Here is a 22,820-nt window from a genome sequence, read left to right as displayed (position 1 = left end):
TGGGGGGCCTGTAAGTCCACCATGGGGTTGAACCTGGGGTCAGGGGGGCCAAGACCTGTAAGTCCACCGGGGGATGGGGGGGGGCCTGTAAGTCCACCATGGGGTTGAACCTGGGGTCAGGGGGGCCAAGACCTGTAAGTCCACCCTATGGTTTAACTTGTTTTTTCAACACAAAGGGCGACGACGGGAAAATAATACAAAAAATGTATTGAAAGCGAGTAAAATAATCAACAAATTAAAGAAAATAGTCAACGAAATGGGAAAACATGAAGAAAAAAATTAACCAAATAATAAACGAAATGGACAAAAATTAATACAATAATAAAAAAATTTTTAATTAAAGCAGGAAGAATAGGGACAGTAATAAAGAAACAATCAACAAAATGAAGAAAAATGAGCTAAATAATCAATAAAATGAACAAAATATTCAACACAAAGGGCAAGGATGGGAAAATAATCCAAAAAGGCGACAAAAAAATTACTGACATCAAGCAAAAATAATCAACAAATTACAGAAAATAGTCAACAAAATGGGAAAATATGAAGAAAAAATTAACAAAACAGTAAAAAGACAAAAATTAAGACAGTAATCCCAAAAAATTGAGAGAAAAAAAAAAAAAGAAAGAAAATCAACAATAGGGACAATATTAATGTAATAAACTTAATATTCAACACAAAGTGCGAGGATTGGAAAAGAACCCAAAAAGTTGACAAAAATTAACTGAAAATAAGCAAAATTATTAACAAATTAAAGAAAACAGTCAACAGCATGGACAAAAATGGGCAAAATAATAAAAAAGGGGGAAAAAAAGAAACGATAGCGACAATAACAATGAAACAACTAACAAAATGAACAAAAATGAGCAGAATAATCAACAATAAGGACAATAATGAACCAAAAATTTGCAAAAAAATAACCAACAAAATGAAGAAACGATTAACAACATGGACAGAAATGAGCCCAAATGAAAATAATCCCATAACAGTTGTCCTTTTGAACTCCAACACTGACTAACCTGTTCACAGTCGTCCTGGAACCGACTGTGTTTCCATGGTTACCAGCTGCACACATGGACCAGTTCAACACCAGTCTGTCTGTCTTTGATGCCGGTTGTTTTTTTTCTTTTTTTGACGTCTCCTCGCCATTAGTCTTCCCAGACGCTGCCCGGGCCGTCGCAGCTCCTGGGGGAATTTCAGAACCGAAGATGATCCTTTAGAAGCGAACATCGTCTTTCCTTCAATTAGATAAAATCAGTTGTACCAGCCGTTGCCGTGGTAACGTCCCAGTGGTTGTGGGCGAAGATGATTGTGTTTTCATCAGTGAATCTGTGGAATTGGACACTTTTACAGAACCTGTGGAGGACTGAGACCTTTGTAGGTTCTGTGATGGTTCTGCACATTGTTCTGGGTCTTGATCAGTTCCTGTCCTGGTTCCTGAGTCGGACTCTAAGGTTCTGTTCAGATCCAGGTAAATGTGGTTCAAACTGGGTGTTTTCACCATATGTGACCTGGATCTGATCTGTTAAAGACAGTCTGAACAGCACTGATCTGACCTGGACCACTTTCATATGTGGTCCTAAATCTGACCTGGACCACTTTCGTATGTGTTCCTAAATCTGATCCAGACCACTTTCATATGTGGTCCTAAATCTGACCTGGACCACTTTCGTATGTGGTCCTAAATCTGACCTGGACCACTTTTGTATGTGGTCAGTGGGTCAGTGGGTGTTGTCCGTGCGTCCCCCTGCTGTGAATCCATTAAATCCATCTCCTCTAGTCCGATGGCAGCTGCAGCTCAGACTCCTGCACATGTCGATACGTGGATTCTCCATTTGACGACCTCAGTGACAACTTCATCTAATTACACATCAGCCTCTGTTTGAACTGTAGATGTGGAGGTGGATCTGAGGGTCTGGCCCGGTTCGATCCACCACAGCCTGTGGAGTCCATCATTGAGTCGGAGCCTGGACACCAGCCTGAGCATTTAAAGGGCCAGCGCTCCAGACCACCTGTCTGGTGTCATTAGTCAGAAATCGGGTTGAAGACGGACCTGTGGAGCTGAACGAATGAAGAGTTCAGAGCCAAGCAGAGCATTTACAGTTCATGTAGAGCACAGGGAAATGAGGGAAAGGAAGAAGAACATAAAAAAGACTGATATCACTGATGTAAGGCCTGGGAGGCCCTAGGGTATGGATAATATATGTGAAGGGTCCCAGTAAACACAAGTCCGTCTGTGGTCAGTATTTGTTCTTCTCTTCTGGGATGAACTCAACTCCACTGTCACTAGAACTGGACAAAGGGTGGACAGTCCTGGAGGAGTTGACCAGTCCTTTAATCTGATCACCATAGTAACCAAACCCAGGTCATGCTCCAAAGGTGGCCGACCACAGGCCGGTTTAGCTGGTGATTAGAGCTGAATGTGATCACCGAGATGATTGGACATGTTTACAGAGGTGAGGGAGGGGCCTACACAACCTGCATAGTGTGAGTGTTCACAGAAGCAGTCCTGACACTCGTACATGTACACAGGATTTAATGGAGCCAAAGAACTACACTGTGTACCGCAGCACACTGTACTCCACCCGCATGACAATGGAGGAGGTGAAGGGTGATTTGAAGGACAAGTCTGGGGGGTGGGGTGGGGGGGTGAAGAAAAGAAGAAGAGGGAATCCAGAGGAGGATGGAAAAGAAAGGAGAGGAGGAGGAGGAGGATAGGAGGATAGGAGGATAGGAGGATAGGAGGCCAGTGGGATCCAGGGAGGTGGATGGGAGTGTCTGTCACTTCAGCAGCATGAGAATGAGTCTAGTGGATGGGTGGAGACGGGGGGAGACGAGTGGAGGTGGGTGGAGACAAGTGGAGGTGGGTGGAGACGAGTGGAGGTGGGTGGAGGCGGGTGGTCTGTATATGGGTCTATGGGTCTGTATATATGTTATCTATAGGATGGACTGGGCATTACAACGTTGTGTAAAACTGATGGTGTGTGTGTGTGTGTTTGTTTGCTTGTTTGTTTGTTTGCTTGTTTGTTTGTGTGTGTACAGTGTACCTGGGTGTGACCAACCTGAACACCTACCAGGTGAGGATGACGTCCTTGTGTTCCCAGTGGCAGCCCCATCGCCATGCCAACGCCTACAGGGTGGTCCTGGAGTCTCTGCTCAGTGAGTAACCATGACAACACCACCTGGAACTACACACAATACACACATTGTATACAATACACACATTATACACACACATTATACACAATACACACATTATACACACACATTACACACAATACACACATTATACACAGTACACACATTATACACACACATTATACACAATACACACATTATACACACTGCACAACAAAAACAACAGGGGACGGGGTCATATCATACATTTAAAAAAAAAAAAAAAACACTTGGAGAGCGCAGACCTCCGCCAAGACAGATCTGTCGCCCCACCCCCCACCCCCGGTCACCACCAAAATTTAATCATTTCTTCCTTGTGCCAGTATCAACATTTCCTGAAAATTTCATGAAAATCCGTTCATAACTTTGTTAGTTATCTTGCTAACAAACAAACAAACAAACAAGCACACAAAGCAAAGTGACCCCAGTCCCCCCTGGTGGAGGTGAAAATCATATATAATAATATATAGTAGGGGGAGTCCCCCCAACGACAGCATCCGGTTTTGTGAAAAATCATATTTTTGGGTGAAATTGTCTTTTTTCCATTAGGCAAATGTTTATGCGCAAGTTATACTCATGCAATTTGAGATGTGGGAGGAGCTAATGAGACTACAGAATAGGTCACATGCTGCTGCTATCCTTCATTTCATTTCAGTGTTTGTTTACTTTTTTAATTAGGCTCACATTGTCGTTGCGTAACTTTTGTTTAAATGGATTTTTTTTTTTTTTTTTTACACATGCGCAGATGTAAAAAAAAAAGTCAGAACAACTGTTTACGAGACATCGGAGTATTGGGGAGAAATCTAGGTGTGTCAATCCGATTCCTCCTGTTATCGGATGAAGTGATTTTTAAAGAGATTTTAATAGATTTCAGAGATTTCCCTGGTTAAATAAAGCTGAATAAAAGCCATTCACAGTATCCTGTTTACACGATCACTGGCATAATCGGATAACTGCAGAAATCGGATCATGATCGGAGTATAAACGGGCTCACACCGACAGAACCTGACGACTTCATAAATTCATCTGGGATGGATTCATACAGAACAGGACGCTGACGTACAGGGACGCTGGGACGGTTTATTCTGCTGCTGGTTTTAGTGGTTCAGACGTCGGACTCATCCGTCCTCATCCGTCCTCATCAGACAGTAAAGGTCACATGACACAGTAAAGGTCACATGACACAGTAAAGGTCACATGGCTTCTGTAGGTGTAGTGGGTGGTGATGAGCGGTCCACAGCCGGTGCAGCGTGTCCTCGTGGCCCAGGGTCTGGGCTGGGGCTGCGTGTCTGCGCCGGTGGGAGGACGTCTCATTCATTCTCACATGTTTTCATCAGTGGGAGTTTGAACGTGGAGGCGAAGAGCGTCCGCTTTTTTCTGAATCCCCCGAGCTGTGGAGAACGCAGAGACAAAAGACCGTTGTGTGGCCTCCGAGATGATCCGAGCGCCTTAAAGGTTCAGACCCCCCCCCCCCCCCCCCCCAGGCTGACATTTACATCTGCTGCGTGAGGTAAAACCAAGGAGGATAAACAGACAGAAGGTCGACATTACATCCACACTGGAATGAGACGCTGTGGACAGAAAATAGACCCCAGCACAAGGTTCTAAGAGTTTAGGATTATTCATTCTAGTTTAGTTTTATTTAGTTTTGACTTTTTTTTCTCTAATTCAGTTCATTTTAATTAGTTTTTAGAGCAGGTTTGCTAGTTTTTATTAGTTTTCTTTTTTTCTAAATGCTTAGTTTTAGTTTAGTTTTAGTATTAATTGTAGTTAGAGATGCAACCGATTAATCGACTCAAAGTGATCCAAAAAAATCCTTCAACCACAGTTCTCCTGAATCAAAGCTTCGTTTCCTTCATTTCTCTGCTGTTAAACATTGGTTCCACTGTTGTGTTTCACACAGACGCTTATTGTGACGCACAAAGAAGCTTCATTTCAGGAAAACTGCAGAAGAATATTTCCCTTCAATCAATTTGAGTCGATTAATCGAATCATGAATTCGCATTGGCTTCAGTTGGTTGCAGCTCTAATTTTAGTTTAGTCGTCTCTTTTCTCTTCTTCTCTGTCGTTGTATTCAAATCAATGCCAGACAGGACTCTGCTGCTTTAGTCTCCATGTTTCCAGGTAGAGTGGGGACCAGAAGACGACTGGAAACCACAAGTGAACACAAGTGACGGAGCAAAAAGTGTCGGATGGAGACACTGGCTAAAATTGCTTGAGCAAAATAAATCACTTTCGTATCAATCCGACATTGACAAAAACGAAAACGAAGGGAATTTTATCCATAATTTTTTATCTTTTTGTTAGTTTTGTAAACACACAATACAGTTTCAGTTAGGTATTGTTTTTTTCATTTATAGTTTTTATTTATTTCAGTTAATGAAAGTGTTTTTACAATTCTAGTTTTCATCATTTCATTAGTTTTCGTTAATGATAATAACCTTGCCCCAGCGTCCTCGGCCTCATCACCATATGTGTGCTTATTTTTTAATTATTATTTTTTTTATTTTATTGAAAATATTTCAGTATACAAGACATATAAATTTTGAACAAACATCAAGATGTCAAAAAGAAAAAGCATTTTAACAAATAAATAAATAAATAAATGCATAAATGTAACCTCCTCAGACCCAGCTGTGGGTTTTCTGTCCACATTTGTGGACAAGAGTTTCACAATTTTATACAAAAAAAAAAGAAAAGAAAACAGTCCACCACAAAGGACATTCTATAAAAATATTAAAAACTGCATCTGAAAAAACTGTTGCATCATGATGTTTCCAATATAGGCACTGATTTAATAACAAACAAAAAAAGCTGATACTTTGCTGACATTTCCTGGGTCTGAGGAGGATAAAGACACAAAGCAGCACAGGCAAAAAATAGTATATAAAAAAAACCATATCTAACAAAAATAAATAAATAAATAAATCTTAAGTTCATGTAGAAGAAATTAGTCAGAGTGTTTTTCCTTTTTATCTTTTTCCTTCATCCTTTGCATCAGCAGTAAAACTGAAACAGGCGTCATATTTAAGTCAAAGACTGATGGGCCGTTGTCATCAACTTCTTCAAACAGCTCCCTGTGTGTGTGTGTGTATGTGTGTGTGTGTGTATATATATATATATATATATATATATATATATATATATACACACATATATACACAGGGTGGGGAAGCCAAATGTACACTGAACATTTAGTTGTTTTTTCTCAGCAGACACTACGTCAGTTGTTTTGAACCCAAACATATACTGATGTCATAATCATACCTAACACTATTATCCATACCTTTTCACAAACTTTTGCCCATATGAGTAATCAGGAAAGCAAACGTCAAAGAGTGTGTGATTTGCTGAATGCACTCGTCACACCAAAGGAGATTTCAAAAATAGTTGGAGTGTCCATAAAGACTGTTTAGAATGGAAAGAAGAGAATGACTATGAGTAAAACTATTACCAGAAAGTCTGGAAGATACTATTAAAGAAGAATGGGAGAAGTTGTCACTCGACTATTTGAGGAACACTTGCGCAAGTTTCAGGAAGCGTGTGAAGGCAGTTATTGAGAAAGAAGGAGGACACATAGAATAAAAACATTTTCTATTATGGACATTTTCTTGTGTCAAATAAATTCTCATGACTTTCAATAAACTAATTGGTCATACACTGTCTTTCAATCCCTGCCTCAAAATATTGTACATTTTGCTTCCCCACCCTGTGTGTGTGTGTATGTATACATATGTATATATATATATATATATATATATATATATATATATATATATATATATACATATATATATATATATATATATAAGTGCTTGGCAGTGATAAAAATTTTTATTCACAATTAATGGCGTGGATTTCTGCAAGTAATCACGATTCATTGCATAGTTATATGGGGGGGAGGGGGGGGGGTTGCTGGGATCAACAGCATGTTCAGTGATATTTCAGACGGATAGACTGATGCAGTAATAGCATGTTAACTTGCCCAGCCCTAAAATATATATATATATATATATATATATATACATATATAATTATTTTTTTTAAAATCTTTTCTGGATCTGCCACTGTGTATTAGACAAATATATCAATATGATGATTAAAAGAATAGTCGATAAAAAACTGTGCAAAGCTATTCTTGTGTGTAGTTATAATTCTGTGGTTACTGCTTTAATAGTGATCAATAAACAGGTCAAATGAATCAGCTGATAAATCTGTAGTTGTACACATTCTACCAGACAAACTTTATCCATTAAAAGTCTCAAAGTTTGGCTGAAGTCTCTGTTTCAGATCCTGAATCAGTTTTCAGAAAAAGAACTTCCACCTTAAACCGGTGGCAGTTCTTAAAGCCGTCCTCCGGGCTCACAGCCAGACACAATAACTGTGCATTTTCCCTGTGTTTTCAAAGCGATACCACTCTAAAATACCATCAAACAGCAGATGGTGCGGCTCGGTCGGACCGCACGTGTCCGCCACCTCAAAGGTACGATAGACTTTTAATCCAGCTGTCATCCAGCGAACAGGGCAGTAATGGCTGTTATTCATCACCTTTAGGCTCCGGCGGCAGCAGCGGCGCCGTCATTAACGTCACATAAAAGACACCGATTATTGCACTTCCTCCACGGTTCTGCAGGAGCACACCACAATTGGCTTCATCTACACAGAATAGAGCGAAATGAGGATTTATGTTCACAGCTGGTAAATAATTACCACAGATATGTGTGTGTGGGTCCGCTGTAAGGACCAGAGGCATGATGGGAAGTGTTCCTGCTTTTACGGATGGACAGATGGGAAAGAAGAGGCAGGAGACAGGTGGTACAGTGGGTGTCCATGGACTGTCCTGGGGGGGGGGGGGGGCTGGGTATCATGGCCAGTCTCCTTAATTGATTCAATTTCGATTCATTAGGTTCTGAATCAATTAATTGTGATTCGATTCCATTTGATTCAATTCAGTATTAACTGATTGAATCAGATTCATTTAGTGATGCCAAAGTACAGTTTTGAGTTGTAACTTGATTGTGACCTCCACCAGGAGGTACTGTGATCACTTTGCTTAGTGTGTTTGTTTGTTTGTTTGTTTGTTCTCATCTTCAGTGTAAAACTCTTCCACCCATCTTTCCCAGATCTTCCCCACAGATAGGCCTAGGCCCTGGGACCAGCCCAGTCCATTTTGGTCCCAGTAGGACAAAGTTCAAGGTCACAGCAAGGTCACAACATCTACAGTTTTCCATCTGTCATCACTGAGACATTTTCCAAAATTCATCCAAAATTCCAAACGACTCCGATTCTCCTCCAGTTGGATCCACCTGTAGCTTAGAACAATCTCTTGTATGTGGAACTAAATTGTCCACATCCACTGTGGAATGTGGACTCTGTGGACATTTACACTGAACACTGAAAATCCCATTTACCACACATTTAAAATTAGAACTCAACTAATATTGATGTGAATTGAATCTAATTGGACAGACACATGACTGGGACCAGATTCAACTGTTTCTGCTGTATGGAACAACCTGGAAACTGTGGAATTTACACAGACAGAGTGGATCCACACATGCACAGAGTTCAGGCTGAAGGAGGAGCTGTGAGTTCTGAACACTGGTTTGACTTCTGCAGCCATGCAACACAGAATGAATATTCATATTAGAAAGGAAATAACTGACATTTCATCAGTAAACAGATGAATCTGCTCTGAAATAATGAACAGACACAAACATGTCCATGTTTCTCCAGTGGATCAGATCAGACTTCTTCTTCTTCATCTTTCTTCTGTTTATTCCTGCTGTTTCCAGCCTTAAGGCTCATTACTGTCACCCTGGGGCACTGACACCAGTTTGCCCCCCCCCCCCCCGAAACAGGCTCATGTTGGGCCCGTGGTACAACAAACTCACTGGAGGGGGAGGGTGGGCGGAGCTTTGTGATTCCCGCTTTACTATTCCTCTAACTCCGCCCTCAGCCACAGGTGATCCAAGTTCATATTTGTAGAACCACTGGTTTCTGCCACAGTTCCTCCGCCCACAGACATCCTTAACTGTTCGTATCCTCAGTGAAGGACCTGATAGGACCCTTTGGTGGTCCAGTTAGGGCTGCCTGTTTGACCCCCCCCCCATTCTATAGAAGGTGATTTATTAGTGAAATCTGGTGTTGAAACAACTGGACAAACTGACGGCTCCAAACAGAACGAAATAAACAATGAGTCCGACACAAACGCTGCTCTTCCACAGAACTAAAGCGCTGTCGGCTCAGTTTTTCCCACATGTGTTTGTGTCTTTGTCAACGCTCCGTATCTTGTCTCTCCACAAATTGCAAATAAAACTTATTAAAGATTTGAGGGAAAGAAACGACAGACCAAATCCAATTACTGGAATAATCAACATGTGCTGTTTTTGTTGACGTTCGCTCGACGCTGACGATCCGCTGGCAACGCCTCAAATAGAGTTCAGAGAAAAAAACCTGATTATTCACCAGACACACGGCATTTACGTCGACGGCTGCATCACACAGGGCAGGTGGAACATTTTAATGAGTTAAAGAGAAGAGCGGCAGAAGCTGTGCCAAGGCAGTAATTACAGACAGAGCTTCAAATCAAACCAACCCACCAGAAAAATGCATTTATTTAGACACTAACGACACCAGGTGAACTGAACGACAAAGATAGGAGGAGGAGAAAAAGAAGGAACTTAAAGGACTCAAGTTTATCTAAACCCACTTTTATTAGTCTGTTATTGAACCCTTTAAATGTCCTGTGTGTAGTATTAGTCAACCAGAATTAGATAAAAAAAATACCAAAAAGTTTAGTTGTTTTTTTTAAATATACTACATAAAATTCAGACACACTTTATCAAGAATAAATCACGTTGTCACAATCATTTCATAAGAAGAGGTGCAAATATTTTATTTTGACTTAATGGGCGACAGTGTATTTTATTTGATGGTCCTGTTGAATGAACCCTTTAAAGGCTCATATTTATCTGAACCCACTGTTCTGAGTCTGGCCTTCAGTTCTTTGTGTATTTGGACCCGAAGAGTTCAGACAGTTTGAATTTGAAAAAACTGTCTTTAGATTCATTTGGACAAAAATCCAGTGGATTTCTACAACCTGTTTGAATTCCTGCTTCATTTGTTACGTTTCATAACTAGTTATGACATTTTTCACATGTCGGTTTTGTTCATTTATGTCATTATTTTGCTTCATTTTCATTCAATTTTGTTTATTTATGTCATTATTTTGCTTGATTTTCATTCAGTTTTGTTCATTTCTTTATTTTTGCTCAATTTTTTTCGGTTTTCTCATTTTTTTTTTCATTTTTTTTCTCAATTTGTGTTCAGTTTTGTTCATTTTTTTCGTTATTTTGCTCGATTTTTGTTTTTTTTATCAATATTTTTGCTCAATTTTTGGTTGGTTTTGTTCTTTTTTAATTATTTTCCTAAATTTTGTTATTTTTTCTTTTTTTCAATATTTGCTCAATTTTTGTTTGGTTTTGTTCATTTCTTTCATTATTTCGCTCAGTTTTTTTCGGTTTTCTAAAATTTTTTTCATTATTTTGCTTAATTTTTGTTCAGTTTTGTTCTTTTTTTTAATCAATATTTTTGCTCAATTTTTGGTTGGTTTTGATCTTTTTCAATTATTTTGCTAAATTACTTTTGTCACCAGTTTTTCATTGTGTCTGTAAAACAGTGTTTTTCTTGTGTTTTTTATGTATACTTCTGAGATATATATATATATATATATATATATATATATATATATATATATATATATATATATATTTATTTATTTATTTATTTATCACATACAGGAAAGGAACCAAATACGGTCACTTCATTGACCTTGATTTTCTACAATACAACAAAAAAATGTGAAAAATTTCCCGAAGTTCTAAAGTCTTATTATGTCCTTCAATATTACACTAAGGTTGAACTTTTGAATTTCAGAGTATTTCTATAAGTGCCCTGGTGTGGAAGTGACCAAAAATAGTCACTTGCCCAGTAAAGGATCAGACCGCTCAGAAAAGTCCGTTTTAACAGAACGGATGCGCTTTAGCGGACGTTCTGCGGTGGAAACGGGACGAGCGGAGGTTTGTGTGAAGCGGTGTCTCTGACGTGGCCGTTGTGTTTGTGCTTCAGACGGTCAGAGGCAGGAGACGAAGCTGAGCGGAGGAACCAGCAGACACTGTTTCAACAACCTGAAGCCCAACACACACTACAAGGTCAGCGTGTACGCCCAGCTGCAGGACGGCACCGAGGGGCCCGCCGTCACCACCACCCAGAGGACACGTACGTCTGCACCACACCACTGGGTTAAAGGGGGGGGTTAAAGGGGGGCTAAGAGAGGCTAAAGTGGAGATGGGAGGGGTTAAAGGGGGCTTAGGGGAGTTAAAGGGGGGGCTAAGGGGTGTTAAAGGTGGGGTTAAAGGACAGCTGGGGTTCTGTCAAAGGGTGGCTGGGGTTAAATGTGGGCTGAGGAGGGTGAAAGGGGGGTTAAAGGGGGGCTGGGGGGGGGTTAAAGAGGGGCTGAGGGGGGTTAAATGTGGGCTGAGGAGGGTGAAAGGGAGGTTAAAGGGGGGATGGGGGGGGTTAAAGAGGGGCTGAGGGGGGTTAAATGTGGGCTGAGGAGGGTGAAAGGGAGGTTAAAGGGGGGCTGAGGGACGTTAAAGGGGGGCTGAGGGGGGTTAAAGAGGGGCTGAGGGGGGTTAAAGGGGGGCTGAGGGGGGTTAAAGAGGGGCTGAGGGGGGTTAAAGGGGGGCTGAGGGGGGTTAAAGAGGGGCTGAGGGGGGTTAAAGGGGGGCTGAGGGGGGTTTAAAGAGGGCTGATGGGGTTAAATGTGGGCTGAGGAGGGTGAAAGGGGGGCTGGGGGGGTTAAAGGGGGGCTGGGGGGGTTAAAGAGGGGCTGAGGGGGGTTAAATGTGGGCTGAGGAGGGTGAAAGGGAGGTTAAAGGGGGGCTGGGGGGGGTTTAAAGGGGCTGAGGGGGGTTAAATGTGGGCTGAGGAGGGTGAAAGGGAGGTTAAAGGGGGGCTGAGGGGGGTTAAAGGGGGGCTGGGGGGGGGTTAAAGGGGGGCTGAGGGGGGTTAAAGGAGGCTTTTACTGGAATGATTGACAAGTCCGGCTGCTGCTGCTGCTCAGGTTATTTTTAATAGAACAAATGAAATATCAATCAATCAATGAATCAATTAAATTTTATTTCTATAGCACCGAATTATGATTAAAGTGATCACATGACACTTTCCATATGGAGCAGAGAAGAGGACAGAGTCTATATAATCTATAATCTATCATCTATAACAGTCATAGAACAGAGTCCACATTCAGTCGTTTGGTTCGACTGTAAACGACTTAAAGGTTCAGATGGAATTCTGCTGTAAATGAATGAGGGTCATTTGGACCCAAATATGGACGCCTGGGGTAGGAAAACAAAAACTACAATTACATCGAATCTATAAAAGTTCAGTTCAAACTTCCAGTGGTATGAAGTCAATAACATGTTTTCAGTTGAACACCTGGAAAATGAGATAATGGGAACTTCTTACATATTTTTACGGCAGTAAAAAGCAGCTCATCTGGACCCTCTGCTGCATCGAAGGGTTAAATTGTTTTCTAAACTCAGTTCCATGTCCTGACCAGAGCAGACGCTGTGGTGGGGCTGAACTCCACTTCTGTTGGACTTATTGAACTCTTTGTGTTCGCCTTCATTAATGCTCATAATTCACCTTTTTTGATGCTCTAAACTGCAGGGGCTCATGCGCTCATATCTTCATTTTCTCCGTATAGTTCCTGTTCCGACTCCGGCGCCGACAAAACCCCCTTCCACCACACCGCTACCCACAATCCCCCCTGCCAAGGAGGGTGAGTACATTATAATGGGCTTTTTTAAGTATTTATTCATGTGTATGTATTCGTTTATGACGTCTGCGTTTATGTTCATGTGTAATTGGTCATAAATATGCCATCGTCAGTAATAAATGTAGATATTTACAGTATCTCTACATCTGAATCATCAGGTAAGAAAACACAGAGCCGTGCCAAGATGCATTCTGGGTAGGGAAATCTATGCCAACGCTTTCACAACAACTAACAGATGGAGTTCAAACCATCCCAGTTATTAGACTGTAGTCAGTGATGGATGGATTCCATTTACAGCGAGAGTTGAATGAAGTACACACAACGTCTAAAGAGGAGGAAGAGACGTTTACTGGACTGAAATGATAAAATATAAAACAAAAGCACATTTCTGTTGGATTTGAAGGGTTTGTAATGGAGATTTGACACAAGAAACATGACAATCACAATTAAAAAAAAAAAAATACACAAAGAAATTAGAAGAGAAACAAAATGAAGTTACAGAGAATAACAATAATAATAATACAAATAATAATAATAATAATAATAATAATAATAATAATAATAATAATAATAATAACTGACACATTTTAGCCTTTAGCATTTGACCTAGCATAAAAAATCATAATGCATTTTAACCAGTGTTACTGTTAATCACTGACATATGCCAGGATGTAAAAAAAAAAAAAAAAAAAAAGTTCTCTAGTTTTTATGTAATATATTGGGGAGGGGGCTATGGTTTGTTTAAATGAGAAACATGGCATTTAAAGGGTTAAAAAAATATAATTATTGAGCATTTGGTATATTTGTTTACAACTCAAGGTGATGAAATGCCCCCAAAAAATGTTTAAAAATAAAAAATAATAGAAACGTTATGAAAAAAAATATACTGGATTTGTAGGGTTTGTAATGTAGGTTTGGCACAAACATTTAAAAAAAAAAACCACCAAAAAAAAACAAAGAAAAAAAAAAAAAAATAATAATAAATACACAAAGAAATAACACTAGAAGAGAAACAAAATGATGTTATTAAAGAGCACAGATCAGTTGAATGGTGTAAACGACAATGAAATAGGACATTTGTGTTGGTTACATATGAAGGTGAATGGAAATTATTATTAAAACTGTACAATATAAATAAATATACAAACACAAAATAAAGATAATAATGATGATGATGATAATAAAATATTAATAATAATGATAAGAATAACAATAACAATAAAATAATAATAATAATAATAATAATAATAATAATAATAATAATAATAATAATAATAGAAAATACTCAGTCATAAAAACCATAAAAGCCACAAAACCCCCACAAAAGTACAGACAATAAAGTCAAAACCAAGCGGACAAACATGACGATGACGCTGGAGTCAAACCTGTAAATACAAAAACACAAACAAACAAACGTCTAATCTCAGACGTTTACTGCTGACATTATTCTGTTTCTTTCCCTCTTGTTTTGCTGAAGGTACAATAAATATTTCTGCATGAAACTTGAATCTAAACTGTCAGACGATGACGAGTGAAGGATCATAAATAAACAGAGACTATAAAACGCCCACATGTCAGAACAGATCCATAAATACAGATAATGATCAGCTGATCAGCGGTAATTACACAGACCAGACAACAGAAAAGTCTGAGTGTACATGTTGTCTGTCATCACTGAATCAACAACACATGTTTTATGGCTTTAAAAGGAAAAGAAATAAGACGCCTGAGTCTGTGGAACACAAAGGAAACTCACAGTCTTTACAGAAAAACACAAAAACAGTCAAAGCACAAAGAAAGCGATCAATGGAACCACGATAGCACGTCCAATCTGTTCAGAATAAACCAGGATTGAAAAAGCTGCTGAAAAGCCTCCGCCGCCAGTGTACGTTTGTTTCTGGGTCTCTGTGGTTTATTCAGTCAATGTTTGAAGTAAAGAGCAGAGAAGGAAGCCGTCTGCAGATCAATGATGCACCTGATCAGCCTGAGCTCATATTAAAGCCCAGGAGGAAGTGATGGGCCTGATCCCAGTCCAGGGGACCAGAAAGGGTGCACAGATAGATACAAAAGAATACTGCTCCATCCAAAAATCAGACAGGACGTTTGATTTGTCTGATATTTCTCTTTTAAAGTCCAAAATCTGTGTGTATTCTGGTGTCTCCTATAACTGTGTCAGGCTTGTACCCCTGTCAGATCACACATTCTTGGCTGTACGGACACTCCAGCCTAACAGCCTCCATATTTAATGCCTACACACATATACAAATGTTTCAGACCTCAGCAGAATCATGCATTGTTTCTTGCATAGATGTGGTGTCCAAAGCATGCCTGCTGAAAAATTCCATATATTGACAGAAACAGTCAAATCAGAGCCACATATTTAGAATGTGGTGTACGGACACTACTGGTGTACGGACTCTAGCAGATGTGAATGGAAATGTGTCTGAGCACATGGTGGCATCTGTGTTCCATCTGGAACTAAGTCTTCTGGTACAGGAGGACACAAACATGTGGAACCAGTGAGAACAGTAGATCTGGAAGGCAGTGTTTTCCAACCTTTTTTGAGCCATGGCACATATTTTCTTTAGAAAAATCACAAGGCACACCACCAAACAAAAATGTCACAAAAAGTGTATTTACTGAAATATTCTACAAATCTAGTCTCAGTGTACTTACTGGGTGTGAAACCTGGACCTGTTTAGTTGAACACAAAGCTCATATTCTTGCAGGAATTGAAGAAAGACACACACAAATATTCTTCAACAGCTCTGAGTCTCTCTTCACTTTTATTTTTATTTTTGCAAAGGTAAACAGGAGACTGTTGTGGTTGAGTGGATCATTAGTGCGTACAGTCGTATGGATCTACATCAGGCTGTTCTTCCAGTACCAGTCAGGTCACATTGGAGAATCTTCCACGGCACACCTGATGATTTTTTATGGCACACTAATGTGCCGCAGCACACTGGTTGGGAAACACTGCTCTAAGGTATATAGTCCATATTATTGATGGAAGAACTGAGGCAAATATACGTGTACACCTGGACTGGGATCAGGCTGTGATGGAGCCGCTGGACCGTCTGCATTTAAGGACTTTAAAGGAGATGACGTCAGCCACTAGTCCAGACCTGGAGTCAGTCAGAGTTTACAGCTGTTTAATTCTGTTTCTGAAGTCATCATCAGTCAACTCAAACCCAAAGAAAAAATAAAGTGAACTCAAAGCCAAAGATCAACCAGAGTGAAGTCAAACGCAGCTGTAAACCACAGAGCATGTACTGTATGTATGTGATGGAGGAGGACAGGGAGGACACATGGAGCAGTGTTTGGATGAGTCACGTGGATCGGTCAACCAATCAGCGCGCGGCTGACCTCTGTCTCTATCCGCTCGTCCGGTTTACATAAACGGAACGGCTAACCCTAACTGCTAATCGTGCCTACCGCTAATCGCTAACCCTAACCACAAACCCCTAATCGTGCTAACCGCTAATCGCGCGAATTGTTAACCGTAACCACTAATCGCTAATCATGCTAATCGCTAATCGTGCTAACCGCTAATCGCGCTAACTGTTAACACTAACCACTAATCGTGCTAACCGCTAATCGTGCTAATTGTTAACACTAACCACTAATCGTGCTAATTGTTAACCCTAACTGCTAATTGCGCTAAACGCTAACCATAACTGCCAACGCCTAATCGCTAATTGTGCTAACCGCTAAATGCGCTAACACTAACCACTAACCCCTAACAGCTAATCATGCTAACCGCTAATTGCGCTAACGCTAATTGCACTAACCGCCAAATTGCTAATCTATTTTTTTTAAATCAAACTTTATTTACAAATTGCTGTATACAAAATAGATCAACAACAGTAATAAACAATAACAGATAATGCAGAACGCATGAGGCAAGGCAGGAAGAAAGTAAAGAATATGAATACATAAGTAAGTAAAGAAAAGAAGTGAAAGAATAAACAAGAAAAGAAGAAGTAATCTGAAAAAAATACACATTAAATTCATTCCTCTTCTTCTTCTTCTTCCTCTTCTTCTTCTTCTTCTTCTTCTTTGTTGTAGTCTGTAAAGCGGCCAAAGCTGACCTGGTCTTCCTGGTGGACGGTTCCTGGAGCATCGGTGACGATAACTTCCTGAAGATCATCCGTTTCCTGTACAGCACCAGTGGAGCTCTGGACCAGATCGGACCTGATGGAACACAGGTGTCCACCTTTAGCCACTGTTAACCACCACCTTCAACAGCAGCAGCTTCAAACATCTTCTCCAACAGAACCACCAGTGGGATACATTTCTAATTTTATGTGACATTATAACTATAAACATACTATATAAATATAAACATGCAATATATAAGCATATAACTATAAACATACAATGTAAATATAAACGTACAATATAAATCTAAACATACAATACAACTATAAATATACAATGTAAATATAAACATACAAAATATAAATAAACTTACAATATAACTATAATTATACAACATAATAAACATACAATATAAATATAAACATGCAATATATAAACATACAATATAACAATAAACATACAGTATAAATATATAATATAAATCTAAACATACAATACAACTATAAATACACAATGTAAATATAAACATATAAAATATATATAAACATGCAATATAAATATAAACATACCATATACAACTATAAACATACATATTGTATTATTACCGCTGGCTTCCATCGTTGGCTCAGAATGACCCTCATTCATTTCCAATAGAATCACATCTGAACCTTTGATTCGTTCAACAAAAACACCAAAGGACTCACTCACTGAATGGAAGTTGACATTGTTCTACTACACTATACTTTTAATATTTTCGGAATAATTTTGAAAAAATTGTTAAAATTTTCTTTTAATGTAAAAAAAATAAGAAATAAAATATATTTCAAGCATGAAATAATTCTTTTGTGGCTCAAAATATCATACAAGTGATTATTTTTAACAAAATGACAAAAGTGTCATAAAACACACTGATTTGAACCCGAGTCATTTTGACCCATTTATGTTCGAGTGGAGGGTCCAGACGCTCAGGCATGGAAGGGTTAAACTAGAAAAATGTACAGAGGAAACATTTTCAGTCAAACCAAGTAGGAGACGCATGATTAAACAGTAAACGGTCAATTTAAGGTTCTTTACAGTGAAGATTAAAAAGAGTCCAATTTGAAGCGAAAATGACACAATTCATATTCAGTGAAATAATAATAAATTAAACCTCAGGAGCCACTGCAGTGAAAATATTAGATTAAAAATGTAAAAAACAAAAACCTGAGGATGTAAATGAAGTAAATTTAAAATCTGTCTGTAAATGTTTTCAAGTCGCAGGTGTTTATTTCCTAAAACGCTGTCATCTAATCTCTGTAAAAGCATCTGGCACCTGCAGAATTATCCACTCAGATGTGATTTTTCATCAGAATCGGATGCAAATACACTTGAGTTTAAAATCTGGATCAAGAAGGAGCAATAATTAGAGTTTTTACCTTGAGTCTTTCCAGATGAAACACACAAAGTCGCTGTGTTTCTTTGATCCAGGGTTGGTTCGTTTTGTGGTTTTATTTCTGATTGAACGTGTGCATTAGTCAAAGGATTCATGGTTTAATCACAACAAAACACCACAACTATGGAAAACATGACACACAACTGGGCCGTTTTCCAACTGGGAACAGGAAGGGGGCGTTGTTCATTTAGGAACCTCCTAAAAACTACACAGATCAAAGAGAAAAGAAGGAAAACAGGAGAGGCAGAGTCGACCGATCAAATACCTTCACCAGCATGTTTTATTTTCAACAGTGACACAAGAAGAAATCCAGCAGAATTAGTAAAGATATTTTAATCAAGATGTTTATTTGTGCCCTTATGTGCAATAAAAAACAGATCAGATTAGATTCGAATTGAGTAAAATAGTTTAAAAAAAGAGCAAAACTAAACAAAATTTGAGAAAAGAAAAAAATGAACAAAACCAAATAAAAATTGAGTAAAATAATGTATAAAACGTAATAAAAATGGAATATAAATTGAATAAAATGATCAAAAACAAACACAAATTGAGTAAAATAATGTACAAAATGTAACAAAAATTTAATATAATAATGAATAAAATGAGCAAAACCAATTAAATATTGAGTAAAATAAAGAATACAATGAGCAAAAATAACAAAAATGTAGTTGAATAATGAAAAAGAAAATGCACAAAAATGATCAAAAATGTTGTAAAATGAGGAAAAAATTAACACAGCTGAAAAAAATTTGAGTAACATAATAATACAATGAGCAAAACAAACAAAAACTTAACAAAACAATGAATAAAATTGCCAAAAATAACAAAAATGTAGTTAAATAAAGAAAATATGAACAAAACCAATCAAATTTTGCAAAATAATAAAGAAATGAAACAAACTGAACACAAATCAAATAATAAAACATGAGGCATCACTTCCTGTCTTGTACGTGGGCGGGGCCAGAGGGGCGGAGACATTGTGTGGATCAAAGTTGATTAAGAAGATCAGTATCACAAACATTTGACTCTAAGTATAATTTAAAAAAAATTATTTTCCTGCTTGTTTTTGCCATCTCATCAAGTCCATTTTCTGCTCATTTGTTCGTCTTTTTAAAGTCAGAGGATCTGTGACGTGGTTCTGATTCGACTGTGTTTACTTCAGGCTGAAAGAATCACTCAACATTTGTAATAAACGAATGAATGAAAGAACAAATGGGACGGGGTCTTTGTCTAAAGGGGCGGGGCATGGAGAAAGCACTGGACGCTAAAAACAGGAAGTCCTTGGGTTGCGCCCCAGTGTCTCCATGGTGACGGGAGGAAAATGTCATGTGACCATTTGACCTTTGACCCGTTTGATGTGACCCCTCCGACAGGTGGCCATCGTCCAGTTCAGCGACGACGCTCGCACCGAGTTTAAGCTGAACTCGTACAGCGACAAAGAGCGACTGTTGGACGCCATCAACAAGATCACATACAAAGGCGGGAACACCAAGACGGGTGAGTCACCATGGCAACGGTGGTAGAGACTCACCGAGCATCATTTACACACATGTGATGGATGTTGTCGTGTTTGTGACGTCATTATTTAGTCTCATTTATTCACATTAGACACATTGAAGGAAAATACGACAAAAGACGGGTTTAGTAAATGTCAGTTTAGACGCATTTTCTAAAATGATTATTTTATTCATATATTCCACTATTTGAGTGAGTGAGTGAGTGAACATTTTTAGGTTTTTTTGTACAACGTTTACTGTACAAACCAAACTAAATCATTCGTTCATTCAGGTCGGGCCATCCAACATGTGAAGGAGAACATCTTCACGGCAGAGGGCGGAGTCAGGAGGGGAATCCCCAAGGTTCTGGTGGTTCTGACCGACGGCCGGTCCCAGGACGATGTCAACAAAGTCTCCAAGGAGATGCAGATGGAAGGTCAGAGCGGTCGGGCCGTTGACCTTTAACCCCGTCATTCCAACCACATCGATCCAGCCGCCATTTTATATGAAATACATTTAAGTTTCACTTCTGTCAAATATGTTCATGTTGGACTTTGTTGGAAAACGTAGATTCTCCACAGTCGAGTGTGTAAGTTTATTTTATAGTATTAATGAACAACAAAACATAATTAGTTGTAGAATCACCTGAGTAGTGATGGAGAATAATGGGACTTCCTGTTTGGTGTCATGAGGTCACATGATTGGTCACAGTTATTCAGTTCTTTTTTTATTATTCTGGCCATTTTTGTTCAATTTGTTGAATATTTTATTCATTTTTGTTTGATTCACTGTTATCTATTCTATTCTATTCTATTCTGTTCTGTTCCGTTCTATTCTATGTCTGTGTCAGCGTCACCTTCGTATGTGACTGTCTGATGTTGAATGACCTGAATGAGTTGCTAAAGGATGTTCATGTTTCCTCTAAAGGCTACATCGTGTTCGCCATCGGCTTCGCTGACGCTGACTACGGCGAGCTGGTGAGCATCGCCAGTAAACCCAGTGACCGACACGTGTTCTTCGTGGACGACCTGGACGCTTTCAAGAAGATCGAAGAGAAGCTGGTGACGTTTGTGTGTGAGGCTGCCACCGCCAGTGAGTAACAACATCAGCCATCCACTGAACCTCTGCCAAACATCCACCAAACATCCGCCAAACATCCGCCAAACATCCGCCAAACATCTGCCAAACATCCACCAAACATCCGCCAAACATCTGCCAAACATCCGCCAAACATCCACCAAACATCCGCCAAACATCTGCCAAACATCCACCAAACATCCGCCAAACATCCGCCAAACATCCACCTAACATCCGCCAAACATCCACCAAACATCCGCCAAACATCCGCCGAACATCCGCCGAACATCCGCCAAACATCTGCCAAACATCTGCCAAACATCCACCAAACATCTGCCAAACATCCGCCAAACATCTGCCAAACATCCACCAAACATCCGCCAAACATCTGCCGAACATCCACCAAACATCTGCCAAACATCCACCAAATATCTGCCAAACATCCACCAAACATCCACCAAACATCCGCCAAACATCCACCAAACATCCGCCAAACATCCACCAAACATCTGCCAAACATCCACCAAATATCTGCCAAACATCCACCAAACATCCACCAAACATCTGCCAAACCTCTGCCAAACATCACATCCATGACATGTTTCTAATCCAGACTTGTGTTTGTTTGTAGCCTGTCCTTCTGTACCGATGAGCGGCAGCACAACCCCAGGTAAGAAACCCATGGATGTGTAGAAATGAACCGAGCAGCAGAAGGTTCAGTTCACACTGATGCAGTCACAGTATTTATCGGATCAGTACGACTCATATATGTCGCCTACGCAGTCCAGTACAAATGTATAAATAATGTCGTTAGAATGAAATCAAACTGAATCTCATGAAGTCCTTGATCAGCTGTGGTGTTGGTGTTTCCGTCAGGTTTCCGTATGATGGAGCTGTTCGGGCTGGTGGAGAACCGCTACAGCAGCGTCTCTGGCGTTTCCATGGTACCCGGCACCTTTAACACCTTCCCCTGTTTCCACCTGCACAGCGACGCCCTGTTGGCCCAACCCACCAGGTACGCACCATGTTTGATTGTGTTGATGGTGTTTAATTGTGTTGATGGTGTTTGCTTCCATTGACAGTGTTTGCTTCCACTGACGTATCTGCTTCTGTTGCCGTTGTTTGCCTCCGTTGCTGGTGTTTGCTTCCATTGACAGTGTTTACTTCCATTGACATGTCTGCTTCAGTTGCTAGTGTTTGCTTCCGTTGCCTGTGTTTGCATTCATTGCTGGGGTTTGCTTTTGTTTCTTGCTTCCATTGCTGGTGTTTCCTACCGTTGCCAGTGTTTCCTTCTGTTGCCAATGTTTCCTTCCGTTGCCGGTGTTTCCTTCTGTTGCCAATGTTTCCTTCCGTTGCCGGTGTTTCCTACTGTTGCCAGTGTTTCCTTCCATTGCCAGTGTTTCCTTCTGTTGACGGTGTTTCTGTGGGTGCTGTGTTCCAGGTACCTCCACCCAGAGGGGTTGCCCTCAGACTACACCATCACCCTGCTGTTCCGGTTGCTTCCAGACACTCCAGAGGAACCCTTCGCCCTCTGGGAGATCCTCAACAAGAACAACGAGCCCCTGGTGGGCGTCATCGTGGACAGTGAGTCCGGCTCTAGTTTATTTACAGGGACGTCGTCATCCTGTCAGTCAACATCCAGCTGGGGTTCTTCATTGTACGTTAGATTTACTGAGTCTTCAGCCAAACACTGCTG

The 22,820-nt window shown here is 39.9% G+C and overlaps 1 protein-coding gene across 3 annotated transcripts in view; it reads left to right on the top strand.

Moving 5' to 3' along the window:
- LOC115428600 (collagen alpha-1(XIV) chain-like) overlaps positions 1 to 22,820 on the top strand; it is a 282,214-nt gene that overhangs the window by 187,689 nt on the left and 71,705 nt on the right. For all 3 annotated transcript variants that reach the window (XM_030147725.1, XM_030147724.1, XM_030147723.1), the window contains 10 exons: positions 3,040 to 3,156; positions 11,305 to 11,454; positions 12,947 to 13,021; positions 17,087 to 17,226; positions 19,925 to 20,048; positions 20,340 to 20,483; positions 20,975 to 21,139; positions 21,756 to 21,794; positions 22,001 to 22,139; positions 22,566 to 22,708. In XM_030147725.1, the coding sequence (XP_030003585.1) occupies positions 3,040 to 3,156; positions 11,305 to 11,454; positions 12,947 to 13,021; positions 17,087 to 17,226; positions 19,925 to 20,048; positions 20,340 to 20,483; positions 20,975 to 21,139; positions 21,756 to 21,794; positions 22,001 to 22,139; positions 22,566 to 22,708 (1,236 nt within the window). The remainder of the gene's footprint in view (positions 1 to 3,039; positions 3,157 to 11,304; positions 11,455 to 12,946; positions 13,022 to 17,086; positions 17,227 to 19,924; positions 20,049 to 20,339; positions 20,484 to 20,974; positions 21,140 to 21,755; positions 21,795 to 22,000; positions 22,140 to 22,565; positions 22,709 to 22,820) is intronic.

The sequence above is a fragment of the Sphaeramia orbicularis genome, chromosome 11 (genome assembly GCF_902148855.1).
Source record: "Sphaeramia orbicularis chromosome 11, fSphaOr1.1, whole genome shotgun sequence".
NCBI classification, from domain to species: domain Eukaryota; kingdom Metazoa; phylum Chordata; class Actinopteri; order Kurtiformes; family Apogonidae; genus Sphaeramia; species Sphaeramia orbicularis.
This window is presented reverse-complemented; position numbering and strand designations above follow the sequence as displayed.